The sequence below is a fragment of the Talaromyces proteolyticus genome, assembly GCF_021365285.1.
Source record: "Talaromyces proteolyticus strain PMI_201 chromosome Unknown BGW36scaffold_1, whole genome shotgun sequence".
NCBI classification, from domain to species: Eukaryota; Fungi; Ascomycota; class Eurotiomycetes; order Eurotiales; family Trichocomaceae; genus Talaromyces; species Talaromyces proteolyticus.
The window spans coordinates 2,739,593-2,756,154 of NW_025764277.1; the positions used below are offsets into that span (position 1 = coordinate 2,739,593).

At 47.5% G+C, this 16,562-nt stretch overlaps 6 protein-coding genes across 6 annotated transcripts; 3 read left to right on the plus strand and 3 right to left on the minus strand.

Moving 5' to 3' along the window:
• Positions 1–771: 771 nt before the first annotated feature.
• BGW36DRAFT_367955 (uncharacterized protein) lies at positions 772–4,647 on the plus strand. The gene is made up of 2 exons (XM_046214934.1): positions 772–1,030; positions 1,084–4,647. Exon 2 carries the CDS (start codon positions 1,253–1,255, stop codon positions 4,175–4,177), a length of 2,925 nt encoding a protein of 974 aa, XP_046078273.1. The 5' UTR covers positions 772–1,030; positions 1,084–1,252; the 3' UTR covers positions 4,178–4,647.
• Positions 4,648–5,088: 441 nt separating this feature from the next.
• Positions 5,089–6,423, minus strand: BGW36DRAFT_354051 (translocation protein Sec62-domain-containing protein; the record flags this gene model as incomplete). The annotated part of the gene is made up of 3 exons (XM_046213490.1): positions 5,089–5,286; positions 5,341–5,894; positions 5,958–6,423. 3 exons carry the CDS (start codon positions 6,421–6,423, stop codon positions 5,089–5,091), a joined length of 1,218 nt encoding a protein of 405 aa, XP_046078274.1.
• Positions 6,424–6,791: 368 nt separating this feature from the next.
• BGW36DRAFT_285878 (lectin C-type domain protein) lies at positions 6,792–8,524 on the plus strand (the record flags this gene model as incomplete). Its single annotated transcript, XM_046210360.1, has 2 exons — positions 6,792–6,854; positions 6,908–8,524. 2 exons carry the CDS (start codon positions 6,792–6,794, stop codon positions 8,522–8,524), a joined length of 1,680 nt encoding a protein of 559 aa, XP_046078275.1.
• Positions 8,525–8,900: 376 nt separating this feature from the next.
• On the plus strand, positions 8,901–10,021 carry BGW36DRAFT_354053 (uncharacterized protein; the record flags this gene model as incomplete). Its single annotated transcript, XM_046213491.1, has 2 exons — positions 8,901–9,377; positions 9,416–10,021. The coding sequence occupies 2 exons, from the start codon at positions 8,901–8,903 to the stop codon at positions 10,019–10,021; spliced, it is 1,083 nt and encodes a 360-aa protein (XP_046078276.1).
• Positions 10,022–11,170: 1,149 nt separating this feature from the next.
• On the minus strand, positions 11,171–11,633 carry BGW36DRAFT_435561 (uncharacterized protein; the record flags this gene model as incomplete). Its single annotated transcript, XM_046221421.1, has 2 exons — positions 11,171–11,453; positions 11,518–11,633. 2 exons carry the CDS (start codon positions 11,631–11,633, stop codon positions 11,171–11,173), a joined length of 399 nt encoding a protein of 132 aa, XP_046078277.1.
• A 976-nt stretch (positions 11,634–12,609) lies between these two features.
• BGW36DRAFT_422202 (uncharacterized protein) lies at positions 12,610–15,669 on the minus strand (the record flags this gene model as incomplete). The annotated part of the gene is made up of 8 exons (XM_046219667.1): positions 12,610–13,330; positions 13,400–13,481; positions 13,532–13,771; positions 13,824–13,955; positions 14,030–14,134; positions 14,190–14,211; positions 14,264–15,345; positions 15,423–15,669. The coding sequence occupies 8 exons, from the start codon at positions 15,667–15,669 to the stop codon at positions 12,610–12,612; spliced, it is 2,631 nt and encodes an 876-aa protein (XP_046078278.1).
• Between the last annotated feature and the right edge of the window lie 893 nt (positions 15,670–16,562).

Genomic DNA, 16,562 nt, shown 5'->3' on the forward strand with positions numbered 1-16,562 from the left:
AAACCAAAGTTTGGCTTGGCTCCACCCAGAACTTTGGGACGCGATCGGAGCGCGCCCGGAAGCCTATACTGGATGGATCCATGATCCATGGTTGGCCATTCTATACGAATACCCCATGTTTTCTGTCTCGACAGAGGTGGGTGTAGGGCCGTGGAAATCAATAATTGTTATATGATTAATAGAGCGTTATCGAGGACCAGGAATACCATTAACATGACTAGTATGGTCAGTAGAAGTGCTCTATTATCCGAAAGATCTCTGGTGTTAGATCAATTATCGCCCCACGGTCAATATAATAATCGAGAGGATAGGATAAATATGTGCAATCCCTCCCCCTTGCTCATTTATATATGTTTGTTGTCGGCCGGCACGGTATTTATAAGCGTGTTACCAACAATCATATGGAGTTATGGATCATCATAAAATTGAATGAATCATGATGGACCTAGTATTAGCCTGCGCTAATCCTGCTCTAGGCGAAATGCAGACTAACGGCGCGTGCTAATAATAATGATCGTAATAAATCCCAAACATGGCCACACTAAACAGCCCAATAGACTCGCTAATCCCGCGGTTGTTCATCTTAGTGGCCTATTTATTTGGCAGTGTGAGGCTGTTAGGCTACGTTGGGCAGGGCTGGCCCCAAAACCGACCAACCAGCCTCCAATGATGTGCGACCCCAATGCTACTAACCTTGCCACTGAGTAAGTTGATGCTAATTGAACGGTGGAGACAAAGCACTCGCCTCTTCCGCTCGTTTTAACTTTTGGCCCTCTGTTGGCGTGAGCTTCGTTCTCGACTGCTCTTAATGCTCTTCCAACTTCCAAGCTCAGCCGGTCGTCGTTCATTCTCCTTCTTCTCCTTCTTCTTCTTTCTCTTTGTTATTATCAGTAGTCTTTTATTCGCTGCTCACTTACTCATATATTTGATGCCCGGCGCCATTCGGTCAATTAAAATTGGAACCGCAATGCTGGCGGCTTCCGTTCCATGACAATTGCGATTGCGAGCTAGGATTGCATTGTGGGCGAGTGTAGCTAAGAACATTGAACAAACAAGGAGGAAAAGAAGCTCAATTGCTTTCAGATCATCACCAAGACTTGATATTATTGCTATCAATTCCACCGTCCAAAATTTCCATCCGCTCGGCCCCGAGTACATGTGACAGTGTAAACCCGAATCCTTCGACCGAGACAGCTTGGGCAACCGTGATGGGGATGAGCTGAAATAACGCCCGAGAGCGAAAACCGGCTTCATGGATGCGCCATCTGCGCCCAAGTCTGCGATACCTCGCCGGGGACCGCCTCTGGCTGCTATCCGTACCGATCTAGCTCAGCAGCAGGCGCCACAGCAGCAACAACAACAGTCACAGCCACAGAGATTGCAAAAGCTCCCCGTGTTGCAAAAACAACGATTGCAGCGTCTCCAGCCGGTCGAACCCCCTGTTAGCCCGGCCAATAAAGCACCTCTTCAGAATAGCGAAACCGCCAAGCGGAAACCCTCAAAGTCTAGTCTGAAGAGTCTTTTCAGTCGAAATAAAGCTCTTCGCGACGGGAAAAGGACGGACAGCCCTCTTCCCCAGCTTGGCGAGAGACGAGAATCAGATGCACACTCTGCCTACGCTCCAGATACTCCACGATCACTTACCGCTACGGTGGAATCCAGCCCAACGGTTGTTGCTCCTGCGTCAGATGCTGCGACTCCCACCGACCTGAATTCAGAGCAGAAAGATACTGAGAAAAAGACTAAATCAAAGCCCACTAAAAAATCGACTTCCCCGTGGATCCCGCCACCGTTATTCCAAGCGTATCCCCAGGCGCTGAGGCATGCATACGTCTTTACCCCAAATGTGTCTGCCGAGTCGATCCTGCGCCTTCATGCTTCCAGAAAGAATGCCGCACCAAAGGCAACCCAAGACGAGAATTCAACGGCCCAAGGGTCTGCAGCTGCAAAAAAGAAAAAGGAAGAGAAGGACAAGAAACAAGCAAGAAGGACATCTGTGCCGCATAGTGACACCTCGTTAACGAGAAAAATATTTGTTCTGGTAACCTCAGGCTGTCTTCTGCAGTATTCAGGTGACGGCCGCCATGACCGACTTCCCGAGAAATTAATGCGCCTAGGTCCAACATCAGCAGCTTTTGCCAGTGATGCCATTCCCGGAAAGCCATACGTAATCCAGGTCTCTCAAAAGTTGTCTGATGATGGCAAGCTTCCCGCGGAGAGCGGCCGGGGTTTATGGTCCAGGTTTGGTATACAGGGAACCGATGCACGCCGCATGGCACGGAATTTTTTTATGGTATTGACGGAACCCGAAGAGATGAACGCTTGGCTAGTATCACTGCGAAGGGCCATTGAAGCCGTGGGAGGAAAAAATTTCGTCCCAGAATCACCATCGGAGGAAAAATATGCAGCAACCGAGCATCCTATCCAACCGCCCTTGTCCGTACGCAGCTCGAGACAATTGAGTTTTCGGAAATCGGCTCTGATGAATGAAGGAGTGTCTCGCACGTCTTCTCGAACGTCGATAGCGCCTTCAGTCAGCAGGAAGAACTCGCATCAGGATATAGCACCATCAAGCAACCTCGCAAAGGCATTGAATCGGCGTTCGATAACCGCACCCTCGGATGCTATATCCATTTCTACGACTGCCACCTCTCGGGATCCTAATACTATATACGAAGATCCCCGAGATGCTCCTTTGCCCCCAACGCGGAAGCCAAATGTCCCTTCCCAACCTTCTTCCGTCAAGCCTTCGCCTGCAAATTCTCCCGTTCAATCACTCCCTGCTACCCCTCGCCAACTACGCAAAACCGGCACGTCTAGCACCCGACGCTCAATGTACGCCTCGCCTCCACAATCACAACCAGACCGTTCCACAGACGATCCTGAGTTCAGCCGCCGATTATCATATGTAGCCAACGCTCCTTCTCCTTCCCAGAGCCCTTCTCCGACTCTTCCGAACTTTAGCGTGCCTTCATTCAGTTCACGATTTGCGATCCCCCGTCGTGGTAGTGAGCCATCCGTCACGTCTGAAGCAACCGAGTCCATTCAAGCTTCCTCGATTGACTCGTCAACTGTGCACCCGAATGAACTTCGGAAACAACAACTTCCTGGCCTAAATATCGACTTAGGAGGAGAGCCCGTTCCCGAACCGGCGAAACGACACTCATTGATTGCCGAGACCACTAGAAACAATACACCAACTCCTATTTCACCCACCAAATCTTCCTTTACTAGCGGACCCAGGGGCCTTCCTTTTTTTGCCAGCCCATCTTTACCTTCTTTACGATATGCACGCCAAGTTCAGTCACCGGACATCTCGCAAAGACCAAGTCAGTTCGGTGAAACTCGATCACAATCGCCAGCTGTTACCTCAGCTATTGCGCAAAGGAGTCGCCCACTTACGAGGCTACCGAAGCCAGGTGATACAAGTACTCCCACTGCATTGCCGAGTCTTGCACAGTCTGCTTGGAGTACTGACCGAAGTAAGCGAACGTCTCCGTCCTCTCCCCATCCGGTCTCCCAACACACCCCAGTGTCGTATCAGACACGGAGACCTTCCATCACTGGTTCTGGTGTGCCCCGAGCAGCCGGATCAGCAAGCAAAATATCTGTTCCTTCGGTGTCCAGGTCTCCTCCCTCGGCTCCTCCCACAACTGCTCTCCCGGTCGTCGGTGGAATAGATACAACGCTCCACCAAGACAAGCAACAACCCCAATCCCAACATCACTCCACACGCCGCTTTTCCTTTTTACCTCAAAACCAGCAATACCCAATCCAGCAACAAACCTCGCCACGAAAAAAGAGTACACAGAATTTATCCCTGCTGCCTCCTGCTCCTCCACCCGATTGTCCACTGCCCGAAATTCCATCTAGCGTTCCCCCCCGAGCCCTGCCTTCATGGCGAAAGCATTCCATCCCACCACGTGCATCGTCCCTATTACCAGCTCCCAACATGGAAGCCTCGCGCAAGCAAAGCATCGCCTCCCTCTCCTCAACCTCCTCGACTATCCCCACCGCCAGTCCTGAAATGCGTCAAGTAGGCTTTACTGTGAGGCGGCAGAATGCAATGTCTCCGATTCCTACAGCAAACATGACTTCGACGACATCGTCAGCTGTACCGATCCAAACTCCATCATCATCAACAACAACAACCCGTCATGATCCATACGGCCTGTGAGTATATCATGCAAATGACTATACGTAAACCCCCCCTGGCCCTGTTCATGGGGTCTTGCAAAAGTTTCTTCTTTCTTTCTTGCCCTTGTATATATTACCATAGGGAATTCCCATATAGATGACACCGGATGCATGGATTCTTATCATTCTAGCTTGTCTTATTTTTGTATTGTATTGTCACTTTTTTCGTGGTTGAACTGTCCGCGTATAGAAAATGGCGACGGACCTTTTTGGCTTTTTGTATCGTTCAATCGAATCATATTGATGGGCGAAATCACCAGCATTCGTTGGGAAACATGGCATTTGAATCTTTCATTGCAAGGGCATATTGACACATCTCACACATCGATCAAATTTGATCAGTGGTCAATAATGGGCTGGTTGGCGATCAAATTAGCATATTCACCGTTTAGCATTTGGATTTATGTATATTAGATACCAGAATTAACATGTACTTTTTTTGAGTTCATACTGGATTGATGAAAATCATTCAAACTATTAGAATTCGGGGTCGGGTGGTGGTCTGTTTGTATGCTCATCTGATATACTGCACGTGACACCATATCTTAAAATCGGCGTGCAGACAGGTTTAATGCACTATTCTGGGGATTATTAAAGGTAGTTTTACTTCGTTGGACATCGTTGTCGGTATTTGATATTACATAGTGGCTAGTGATATCCATGTCACATGCATGCATACAACTGTCGATGAATTGAATGAATAAACATTTAGAAGAAAAAGAAAAAGAAACGCCCCGTGAAATGAATACCTGCCAAAAGTCCCATCAACCGAGAAAATGAAGACGAAAAATGATTTTATTCGAAAAAAGGAACAGGGAAAAAGGTTCAATGCACTAGCTAACAGAAAGAGAAAGAAATATAAATCCATGCTCATGTAGTCTGATATTCTCTTCATTCTTCTTCCGCGTCCTCGACAGTTGCTGCAGGTGCGCGCTTGGTCGGTGTGTCTGCGCCTGCAGCAGGGGCTGCGCCGGTTGAGGTGGCCGACGAGGTTGTATCGGTTGGCGCAGAAGTCGTGGTTGCGAGTTGAGCTGCGGGTTCAGCAGCAGCAACGGTCTTTTTGGCTTTCTTGGGCTTCTTCTTCTTCTTCTGAATAGATGATTAGCTTATGAAAACGTCAGAAAGTATGGGACAAGGGTATACCTCTTGCCAGCCCCAAACAGGCTTGAAACTGTCAAAGAATCCTACATCCTCGAAAAGATTGGGGAACAGCCAAAGACCTGGAGGAACCGCAAAAACCGTGATGCAGAAAAGAATAAGTCGGAAAATCGACATGGCGAAGAACAGACCCAACAGACCCATCATGCCGACACTCAAGTACCACACACCTTGACGCAGCATGATCGGCCACAAGGGGAAGAGAACGACAGCGAAAATCCCAGCAACAACGGCGGCGGCCATAGCCTTCTGCTTCCATTGCGGGCCCTCGTAAAGGAATACGTAGTGCATCATAGGGTCCGTCTCTTGGTGCTGTTCGATTTTGACAGTCCACAGTCCTTTAACTCGCTTTCCTTTGCCATGGCCATGGCCGGCGTGTGGGTCGTGCTTGGAGACTCGTAACGCGAGTAATGAAAGAGGGAGAAGTTTAAAGGTGTTTTCCGCAGAGGCTCTGTCTGTCACCGGAGGGAGGAGACCTTTGCTCTTGCTAGAAGCTTTGGCATATGCGGGAGATTCGAGAGCACGGATGGCACGTTTGACTAAGAGACAGGTTCAATGTTAGTATCTGCTACCTGGTTAATTGACTGGGCGGTAACCCGTACCTTTGAACATATCCTTGCGTTGGCCATCCAGAATACATGTGCGAGTTTTGAGGTTTTGCGAACGCAGCCAGTTTGCTACGGCGATGGCCTTTGGGTCTGGAGGGTTGTTTGGGTTTACGGGTACTTGCTGCTGGACTGGTTGCGGTTGCGCCTGTTGCTGCACTTGGCCTTGTGGTTGTCCTTGCTGTGCCTGCGCTTGTCCTTGTCCTTGGCCCTGTCCCTGTGCTTGCGCTTGCGCCTGTTGCTGAGCAGCTCGCTGTTGCATGGCCCGCATCCTCATAGTGTTGACATATTGTTCCGGAGTCATGCCGTGTTTGGCTGCCTCTGTATTGACCTGCTCCCGCTGCATCTTGACAAATTCTTCTGGGGTCATGCCCCTCTTGGCGGCCTCAGCGGCCAGTTGCTGTTGCATGTGCTGTTGAAACGCTGCCATCTGCTGCGGCGTCATGCCGGGAGGAGCAGCCATTGTGGTGGGGAGGTGCTTGTAGCGAGTGACACAAGGTAGACAAAATATTGAGGCTCGTTGTGTAATAATCACACCTGGCTCGGTTTTTGACGGGCAACAAGGGAGTGGGAGAGTTTTGTCTGGCTTTCTGGAGGTGGTCAACTATTGCTCCGAAGAGGCCAGATTATAAGGTGCGCATCCCGAACGGGTCAAGCGCGGCGGGTCATCTGCGGTCATGGACAACCGCGATCTGCAATAGTCCTAGATATATCAACCTGCTCCTTCCAGTCGCTGGCGTTATCATCGAGGGATGTGGAAGCCATTCTGAAAAGAGATGCTTCTGGTGCCGCCTGATTAATCAGTGGTTGTTTCGTGTCCGGCGCGATTCAATGTCTGGCACGTATACGTCGAATACCTCTTTGCTCACTGATCTTTTCTGGGTTAATCTCTTGGTAAGCATTGAATCGGTCTGCAGCTGAAAACCATCTAATTCAGGATCCTCTAGAGTCAGCGAGATGTCTCCTTCCAAGTCCCAATTAACTACGTAACGCAGCCGGCGATTGCTCTTACCGCGGCTTGTTTCGGAGACAAATCTTACGACGGGGCGGCAGGCTCATCATGCTTGTCAGACCTTTTGACCGTGGGATATCGTCGCTTCATTGTCGATATATATTGGTCGCATGAAAACCAGAAATGGCTGCTGTGCCCTGTTTCGATTCCCTCGAGTTCGGCTTCGAATGCATCAGGAGCCTCTCAATATATCTTGGGCGATTATACATGCTCTAGTTCCTTCGATGTTACGACTCTCACAGGGGTCTTCGATAGCTATATACAGAATACCGGGCAGGCCGTGGGAGCTACGTTCCTATATATTATTTTCAACTTGCATGCTGCAGCCGACAGCGATGCACCTGATCAGCCACCGCCTACTCTACCGGCATCAAGTCTTCCGTCGGGGCCAACAATGCTAGGCTCGATAATAGACAAACAATTAGGGTTGAATATATATACTCCAACCATTCTAACACAGGAGCGCGGAAATCTTAATGCGTCATGGTATGCCGACACCAGTGGCAATACAAACCTTCTAGCCAGCTACTTTATCACAGATAGTGATGCCAGTAACATTCAAAGTACACCGGACGGATGGCCCTGTGAGGCCTATCTCTCCCAAAAGTCCAACAAAAGACTACTATTTGGATTGGGATCGGTTGATTCTCAGATGGAAAATTACAATTTCAACAATGATTCCTCGTACATTTTTCCGGCGGACGAAGTCACGTCCAGCACCACTATCTCAATCACTTCAGATGAAAGAGGGCTGCGATCCGGGTGTTTTTTTAATCCTCAAACAACAGATGTATCGAAAGTCAACTCATCCTGGGCAGAGGGGGTACCTACCAATATCGATCTTAACACCACTCCTGAGATCTCTGCTTTGTTACTTAACTTTACCAACTGCGGCATCTCTCCCATACTTAACCAGACACTTGGTGGCGAGACCGTAGATTTTGATATCGACCGGTATCGAATCGCATCTATGTCAACCATGTGGTCTTGGGCTATCGGCGAGCCTCGAAATGCAAGTGGTGATCCACAGTTTGAAAGTGGTGGAACGTTCCGGTGTGCCTTCATGGACACCAATTCAGCGGGGCATTGGAAAGCTGGAAACTGCTCTGATGAATATCGCGCTGCATGTCGCGTCGACAATCAACCGTATTCATGGATCTTGTCAGAAAATAGCCAGTCCTTCTCTGACTCTGCCTACGGATGCCCGGAGAATTCTTCTTTTGATGTACCTCGTACAGGACTGGAAAATACATATTTGTATGATTCTGTGGTATCTTCAGTTGGTGACAGCAGCGAACAGACTATATGGATTAATATGAATTCTATGCAGGTTCAGTATTGCTGGGTCTTGGGAGGAACAAATTCTTCTTGTCCCTACAGTGCCGACCCTGATGATGTTCAGCGACGAACGATTCTTATTCCTACAATTGCTGCGATCGTCGTGCTTATCATCACTGTTTTAATTATTTTTGTCAAATGCAATTCCAACCGGATCTCGCGAAGGAGGAAAAGAGTCATCGAGGGCTGGGAATACGAGGGTGTCCCCTCATGATACTGGAGTACGTACCGCCTCAGGTATCATATTCTTGTATATACTCGTATAGTTATATAAACATAAGACAATACAGATGAACAATACCAAACAAACACACAAATTCGCAAACAAATAATCAACTTCGAATATCAACATTTAATATTGAAAATTAGGAATGAAACATCTAAAGCGTCCGCATAGATCGACGGATGCGGCCACCCAAAATAACAGACGTGTCACATGATGCGCCCGCAAAAGATCAATTGATGCACCTGCTCCTAACAGATCATACGTGTTCAACACAATTTGTCGGATCCGGTCTTTGTCTCACTTGGAAATAAAAGAACAGACTCTGCAGGCATTTCCTTGCCGTATATTCTTTCTTAAAATTGCAATGGCCCCTGACCTCAACTCCCTTCCTCCTTCTCGATCATCGACGTCATCCCCACTGCAGCAACGCAACTTGCCATCATCGACCATGGAAGGACAGAACAATAACAATAACGGGACTTCACAAACAGCCTCACCGCGATCTTCAAGCGCTGCGCCAATGAATAATAACCATAATAATACCACCGATCTATCCCACCGCTCGTCTCTCAGCGGCCATCGCAGTTCCCCGCACAGTAGCAGACCTTCCATCTCAGAAAGCCGTCGACGGTCTGGCATCGGAATGCATCTGAATTTGAACGAGCCACCTGGCGAGGCCCGTGAACATCGCTCCTCGTCTTTCAGTAATTACTTTCGTACCGCCAGTCCTGGAAGCTTGGGAGGTAGCCCGATTATTGGAACAGGCGACCCTCATCATCAGCGGGCGCCGTCGCTTGGAGAGTTGCATCAGGAGCTTGAACAAGAGCAAGAAGCTCAGGTGGTAGGCTCGAAACTTTTCGGATTAAAACCGGTATTTAGACTCATGCATTTAAACTAACACCCTTGAAGAATAGGCTACTCCAGATGATCCGGCAACAACAGCTTCAACTCCACCAACTACACCAGCAGCAGCAACATCAACACGGCCAAGCCGCCGTCATCGACGACACAACGCCAAGTTCAGAACGCTCCCAATCATTCCCTTCCATACCGCCTCTTCCAACCCCCGGCTCTCGATCCATGCAAATACCTTTATCACATTCTCACCGCCGTGGATCTCGCGCATCTGAAGCGGCTTCTCCTAATCTTGCTGCCACGTCTACACAACATACACCTGCAATCGACCCCGCCCATAGTAGCTTCAGCTCGGACTGGTCTGTTTTAGCGACTAACGACCCCGGGGCGGTTCCGACTACCACTGCCCGTCGTAACAGCAGGGACGAGAGCGCTTTCTATCAGGCGGAAGCTGCTATGCTCACCCGCGAGAATCAGATGCTGCGTATGCGGATAAGGGAGCTCGAGCGTCAACTTACCAGTTTATCTTCGACAGAAAATACCACTGCCTCTACAGCGGCTAGTGGAAGTACAAATGTGGGCGGTGAAGCTGACGCGGCTGTTGTTTCGGAGGGAGCAGAAAAGACTTGATTTTCAAAAAAAAAACGAACTATTGAAAGACCAGATAATCGCTGCTACCTCTGCTCACTATCCCCACGTCACTGCACACAACATCAATAAAGCACTCACCAGCTTACCTGAATCAGTAATGCGGGACTGAAGCGGTTGGAGCAGCTTGATGACCATCGATACAAGCACTCAGTAGAATACCTGAGACGGTGGAAGCATCAAAAAAGCCCATCTGCATGATTTGACGGTGCAAATTGAAACTTGGAAACCTTTGGGAATCAAGTAGAAAAGAATTCTGTTTAAATCTAAATTTCATGGGACCTGCAATGCTATATGAGTTGGCATAGGTGTATATAGCCGAAAAGTAATGTACAGGTGTTTTAAAAATCTTAGCACTCTTCAATTGAACTATATTACACATGAACTTTCTGTGTCCCTACACTGCAGAAGAGCCATTCCACTATGAGTATGCATAGAAATGAGTGAAGCTAACGAAATCCCGTTTCATATAATGCTTGATTGGTCATCTTATTAATCGTACCATTCCACAGAGGCGGGACTAGTGAATGTCCAGCATGATTCATTCAAATGTTTCCGCTCGTGGGCCTAGCAATCCATCTCCAAGTTACCCCGAGCGTTGAATTACATGTCACTTAGCAGTGAGCATTATCTGAGAAAGGATTGATCATTAATTTCTCCAATAGATGAAGACCCGGACATTTACCCCTAAACTAAATATATCGGGGTTAATCAGGAAAGATTTAATTTTATCAGGAGTTTGAGACGTACGTACACTCTACCTTATCGATGGACGACTTATTATACAATAGATTAATATGTCATATACTAATATGTACCACTTTATCGAAAATCACGGGTGACTTAGAAATTAAATGTAATAAATAAACAGGTTTATAGCAAACAAATCCAATAAAAAGTATGGATGTCACTTCAAATGTTAAACACTATCTACATGCATCCCAGCATACAGCATTAAACCATTGAGCTAGGCGCAATCTATTTCTAATTTATATTGTTTGGGGATATCTGCATGGTATGCTCTATTCGCTGAAGTATTATATATCTCTCTAATATGACAAACTCCTCCTCCTTCTCAACTGCCGATATATTCTCCCAGTAGTCAAATAGCATCAAGCTTGGCGGCCAAATTTAACCAACAACGCCAACCAAGAAACTTGCAATTCCATCTCCTGCGTTGTAGATACCGTCCGTAATGTCTTGGCAGCTCATGTCTACTGGCTGGTAGGTATATAAGGTGACATCAGCATCGCTTTGGCCGGATTCGCTAGCTATGCAAGTCTCCTGGGGATCGTCCCAACCACTGAGTTGCTGCTCGGTGTCGGTGTCTTGGGTGAACCAGGCGCTTTTGGCTTGGAAGCCAATAGTTGTACATGTACCAACAGTTCCCTGGCCACCTTGGAAGTCAGGAGCACTATACTTTCATTAACAGTGGCAACTTTATTTGATATCGAATCATAAATGTGTTATATACCTACCTAAAGTCTGTGCCACCCTCTGAGCAACTTTCGTCGGTATACAGGGTAAGATTGTATGCACTGGTAAGTGTGGAAATAGCGGAAAGGGTGGAGGCGGTGAGAATATTAAGCTTCATTTTGGGTAGAATGATGCTAACTTTTGTCTTCGTTGCTGGTCCTGACGGTGGTTTCAATAGAAGGGCTGGTATTTGCAATCGATAGTTCGAGATACCAAGTGTTTCTGAAGGGTCAGGGGCCTACCTTTATACTTTTTTTTTAAATATATGGTATTAAGATTTGGAATGAAGCATGCTCCATGACATGGTATGAGATGTATACATCACGCAAAAGCAGCCCCCTATTAAGCAATACAGATAATTATCGGATAATATGAGTATTTCCGTAGTAGAGATTTGATTTTTTAGCAAATAAACAGTCCCCAGCGACCAAGAAGTGGGGAGAATGATCGCTGGCCTGTTACCTAATGTACTTCTTTTTGAAGTAGCTGTATTGGTAAACGAAAAAATTATGAGGTCATCATCATTTGACTATACAAGTAAATCAATCAAAATGATGCTAGCGTGCACTAAGGATCAGATTTCGAACGTCCCATGAAGACGATCATGATCCATAGTGTGGAAAAACGGGCCGAATGCACGACGCTAAGTAACACTGTACCAGTAAAATCTAACCTCTTGTTTTCCAAATGATCAAATATATTGCAATGTATGACCGAAAATTGCAGGTTGGCCCACGAGGCAGCGGCAGACCGCAGCGAGGGGCTGAAAAGCGCATCTCTTTCGTTCGTCCCAATTTGACGAAATTCACGGGTTACTTAGCAAGGCTGTGTAAGTTGTTATACATACGCGATGAGCAATCATTAGATTAGCCTGACTTAGTCTTCTTTGTCCAAAGCCCAATGAGCTACAGTGAAGGCTACTTAAATAATAGAAATAAGTCAGAAGTGAACCCACTCTTCCATGTGATCTCATTTATGTGGCTAAAGGAGCGACTCATCTTCGAGGGTTCACAGGCCAGGGATTACAAAATCAACTAGCACGGTTATCAATTGATATACTAATAAGAGAAGAACATTACGGTATGGCTTCTGTATTATAAAATCAACATAAACGATGCAACAATGATGGAAACAGCCCAGAAATATTTTACAAACTGAAGGTCGGTTCCAGCACCTGTAAATACCGGTACACCGGTGGGGCTGCTACTCGACGGGGGCGCGGTGTTGGAGATTGTAACCATTGGTATTGTGCTTGAACCCGACGGCTGTCCGGAGATCGCGGTAGTCGGAGACTCTATAGGTGATTGCCCAGTGGACGGCGGTTCTGTAGGTTCGATTGTAGCCGACGTAGAAGCTTCACCCGAGCTGACTGATGATGGCGCCATGCTCTTAGATGTAACTGGTGTGGACGTTTCACCTGCACTAGATGCAAAACTTTCGCATTCACTGCATGCCGTTCCTACAGTAGCTATGGTGCTAGCGGATGTAGTTGTGCTCACTGGCGTACTCGACGTGCATGGCTCTGTGGTTGTGTCGGTTTTAACTACCGTAACTGTTGTGGAGGTTGTAGAGGTTGTAGAGTTTCCGCTCGGTAGTGGTTCGCTAGATATGTTGTAAGAGACGGAGACTTCGGTGTCAGATGTGAATGCCCAAAGCGACACGCTGATCTCGAAGTCATCGACCTGAAAAGTCACAATTTGATCCGTAGTTTTAGCCGTCAGGCCGCCAGGGACTTCGTAGAGAATGAAGCCTTCAGAGTCAACTGCCATTGCAGTCGGGAAGTTGCCCGAATGTATATTCAAATTGTAGGTATATCTGTTTTCCAGACGCCCTTCAGTAAATCTATCCCAGAATTTTCAAGAGTTCTGATAGGGGGGAGCTTACATTCCAGCGTCTATATCACCGACTATCATCATTAGAGCATTGGTTGCCGATCCGTTTACATTGGTGAAGAAGTTGAAGTCGTCTAGTTTCTCAGTACACGACTGCATCATGGTTTGCTGGCCATGTACATACCTTGTGTTATGGATGCTCCACCTATATCATCTCTCTTTGCGGGGGACTTGCAGTTTGTGGGATTATTTGGCTTGCGTGTCCGGCAATCAAAGCCAGTAACCTCTACAATATAGTCTTTATTCGTACTTCCTTTGAAATATCTGTAGAGGCCGGTAAGCTGACGACCCTGAGAAGAGTTTTCCCATCCCGGCACACATCGTGTCGATCCTTTGCTTGGGTCCCCTCCCTGCTGCGAGGCGGCTGCGTATGATAGTTAGGAGCGGGCCCTGATAAACAGATTCAACAGGCTTACCAAAAGGGAACTCATCACAGGACATCAGAAAGTCTTGTTTGGTAGTACCGTTGGCTTGGTTCATGAGATTGTAATAAGGATTACAGATCTCATTCTGAGCTGACGGGTTACCACATGGCTCGTTATATTTTGCTATATGTTGCTGTCAGTAAAGTATAGAACGAACTTGAGCCTGGTCAAGTGCAAAATTAGTAGACACGGCTTACAGCAGTATCCCTTGGGGCACTTTGCTTTTCGATTGTCTTTCTTCAGAGAAGGGGCGTATGTGAGCATCATATCGTTGGTGCCACACCCAGTATAGTTGAGAATTCCTGCGATAAAAATTAGAGACCGTCTAAGTGGGCCGTAGGAAAACTTATAGCTCACCTTCACACATATTGTCTAATATCTGTAATTTGTCAGATTTTCAGACTCCTGATTCGTGGATCAACGCAACGTACCTCTCTGTTGTCCACACAAACTGTTGTTGATGTGACGGTTGTTGACGGAGTCGGGCCAGACACAGTAGAAGTAACGGGGAAAACGGTAATCTTCTCTTCGTACGAAATGGTGAATGTCGGCAAGGGGGTAGCACGTTTTCCGAGTGAGATGGAACATGCCGACGCAGTCGATGTGGTGGAGGTAGAATTGGCTGAGGTAGTCGAAGTCGCAGTTGTGACCGATAGGCTTCGCGTAGTAGTTGTGCTTTGTGTAGTCGTCTGACTATCAGTTGTTCTGGTCACGGTAGATTTGGTGATCGTCTCGCTGAAGCTTTCGGTCTCAGTTTCAGAGGTTATCTCAGTTTCTGTGGCTGTGGGTTCCGATATTGGCGTCTGGGATACGGTTTCAGACATTGAAAACGACGCTGTCGCGGTGCAGTAACCGTCTTCACCACACGTAGCATATTCAGTGCAGCACTCCTCCCCACAACATGTATCTCCAACGGGACAGGCGCCCCCCTCACAGCAGATCTCGGTCTCGGGGAGGTAGCAACCCGCGGAAAGATTACAGCACTCGTAGGAATTCTTGCAGGCCCATGCCTCATTCTCGTTTTCTGCGCAGCACACGTCCTCTTCTGGATTAAAGCACCAATTGGTACCGCACTCCTCCATCCCCGACGGACAGCATCCGTCTTCAACGCAAACATATCCTTCCTCACAGTACGTCGATGTATCAGCGCAGCAAACCTGTGTTTCGGGGTCATAGCACCCATCTCCACAAGCTTTCTGGCCTTCAGGGCAGCAGCGATCATTGCCTATACATATCTCTCCTGAATTGCAGTGATAGTTGTCCGAGGCGCAGCAAACCTCTGTTTCAGGATTGTAACAGTCATCTGTTCCGCATAGTTCTGTACCCTCGGGGCAACAGCCTCCATTGGAAGCACAGATGTCTGGTAGAGTGCAGGCTGTGCCTTGTTCCTCGCAGCATACCTCTGTTTCTGGATTGTAGCAACCAGTACCGCAGAGCTCCTCTGCACCTGGACAGCATCCGTCTAGAACGCATGTGGTGCCATCCTCGCAACACTCGCCATCCGGGCACGGGTCTGCCGAAGATTGTTAGCCTGACAACAAGAATAAATCGGAAGACCGTAGTTATGGGAAAGCCTCTGTAGCGACTTACAGAATCCGGGTTCGCATTCTAGCTGCCGGGGGGATAGGCCCATAAACGAATGATGTAGATCTAATCCTGTCGCTAGGGAGAAAGTTGCGTTTTTAGCTACTCCCCGTGCTGCCTGAGAAACAACCCGAGACCCAGCCTGTAGCTGAGTTGACTTCTTTTGAGACTCGGTGGGTCTCAAGCTGTGCTTGAAAGCCTCCAAAGTTAGGAGGAGCTCCAAGAAAGCGACGAGCACGAAGATACCATTCATTTTCTTTTTGATTGAAAGCTAATTAGCCAATGCCGAATAGGCTTTCCAAAAGTTTGCTAGGAGCAACATTGCTGGCATTATTAAGATATATAACCTGACTACAGACTGGCGACTAATTTACGCTATGTGTTGCCTGAGAAGAGCTCGAGCTGGCCAACGCAGAGCGGTTATCAAATTTCAGCTGCCATCATGCAGATTAGGATGTCTCTTGGCCTCATAAGCATAACGAGGCACGCATTAGTGTGATGGTAGGCAGACGCTGATTTGATAATTACTCTGCGTTTCTGGGTCTGACCACAGTGCTGGGAGTTGCGATTTGCCCGGTTGCTTGAATACAGGTGTTATGAGCTCAGCTTGAGGCAAATTAATAAGTAGGTGCTCATAGGACTTCGTATCCCCGCGTGCATGACTCGCACCTAGTTCACATATACTTGCTCGGATATGCCAGTCATTCATAGTTCCAAGTTAACTTTTGGCGTTCGAAACGGAATAAGCAGGCTGAACTACCCCTTTCCCATATATATGATTCTCATTTCTGCGATGGACCCAAAATGGCCCCTGGTTTATTAGCATAAAGCTTAGGCACCTGACTCTAACTTATTCACTATCAGGGTATATAGCAGTAATATTGGATACCTAGCTAGAGAGAAAGCCATGTCCTTGCTTCGAGAAGTGCCGATTTGAACCCCGCCTTATTTGAGTATGATTGTTTTAGCGCCCCGATGCTACCTCGTATTGAGTGAACTGTTGTAGCTAAGCTCAAGCTTAGGAGGTAGCCTCGTAATTTTGAGCCTAATCTTCTCGTATTCCCAAATGTGGCTTCCGTGGAAACCATACTTAAATAATTAATTAATGAAATACGACATGGAGTTTATCCACAAGGCCAATCAGGG

What these genes read in the sequence shown, in the direction of transcription:
- BGW36DRAFT_367955 (XM_046214934.1), top strand. Translation starts at nt 1,253, where the DNA reads ATGGATGCGCCATCTGCGCCCAAGTCTGCGATACCTCGCCGGGGACCG.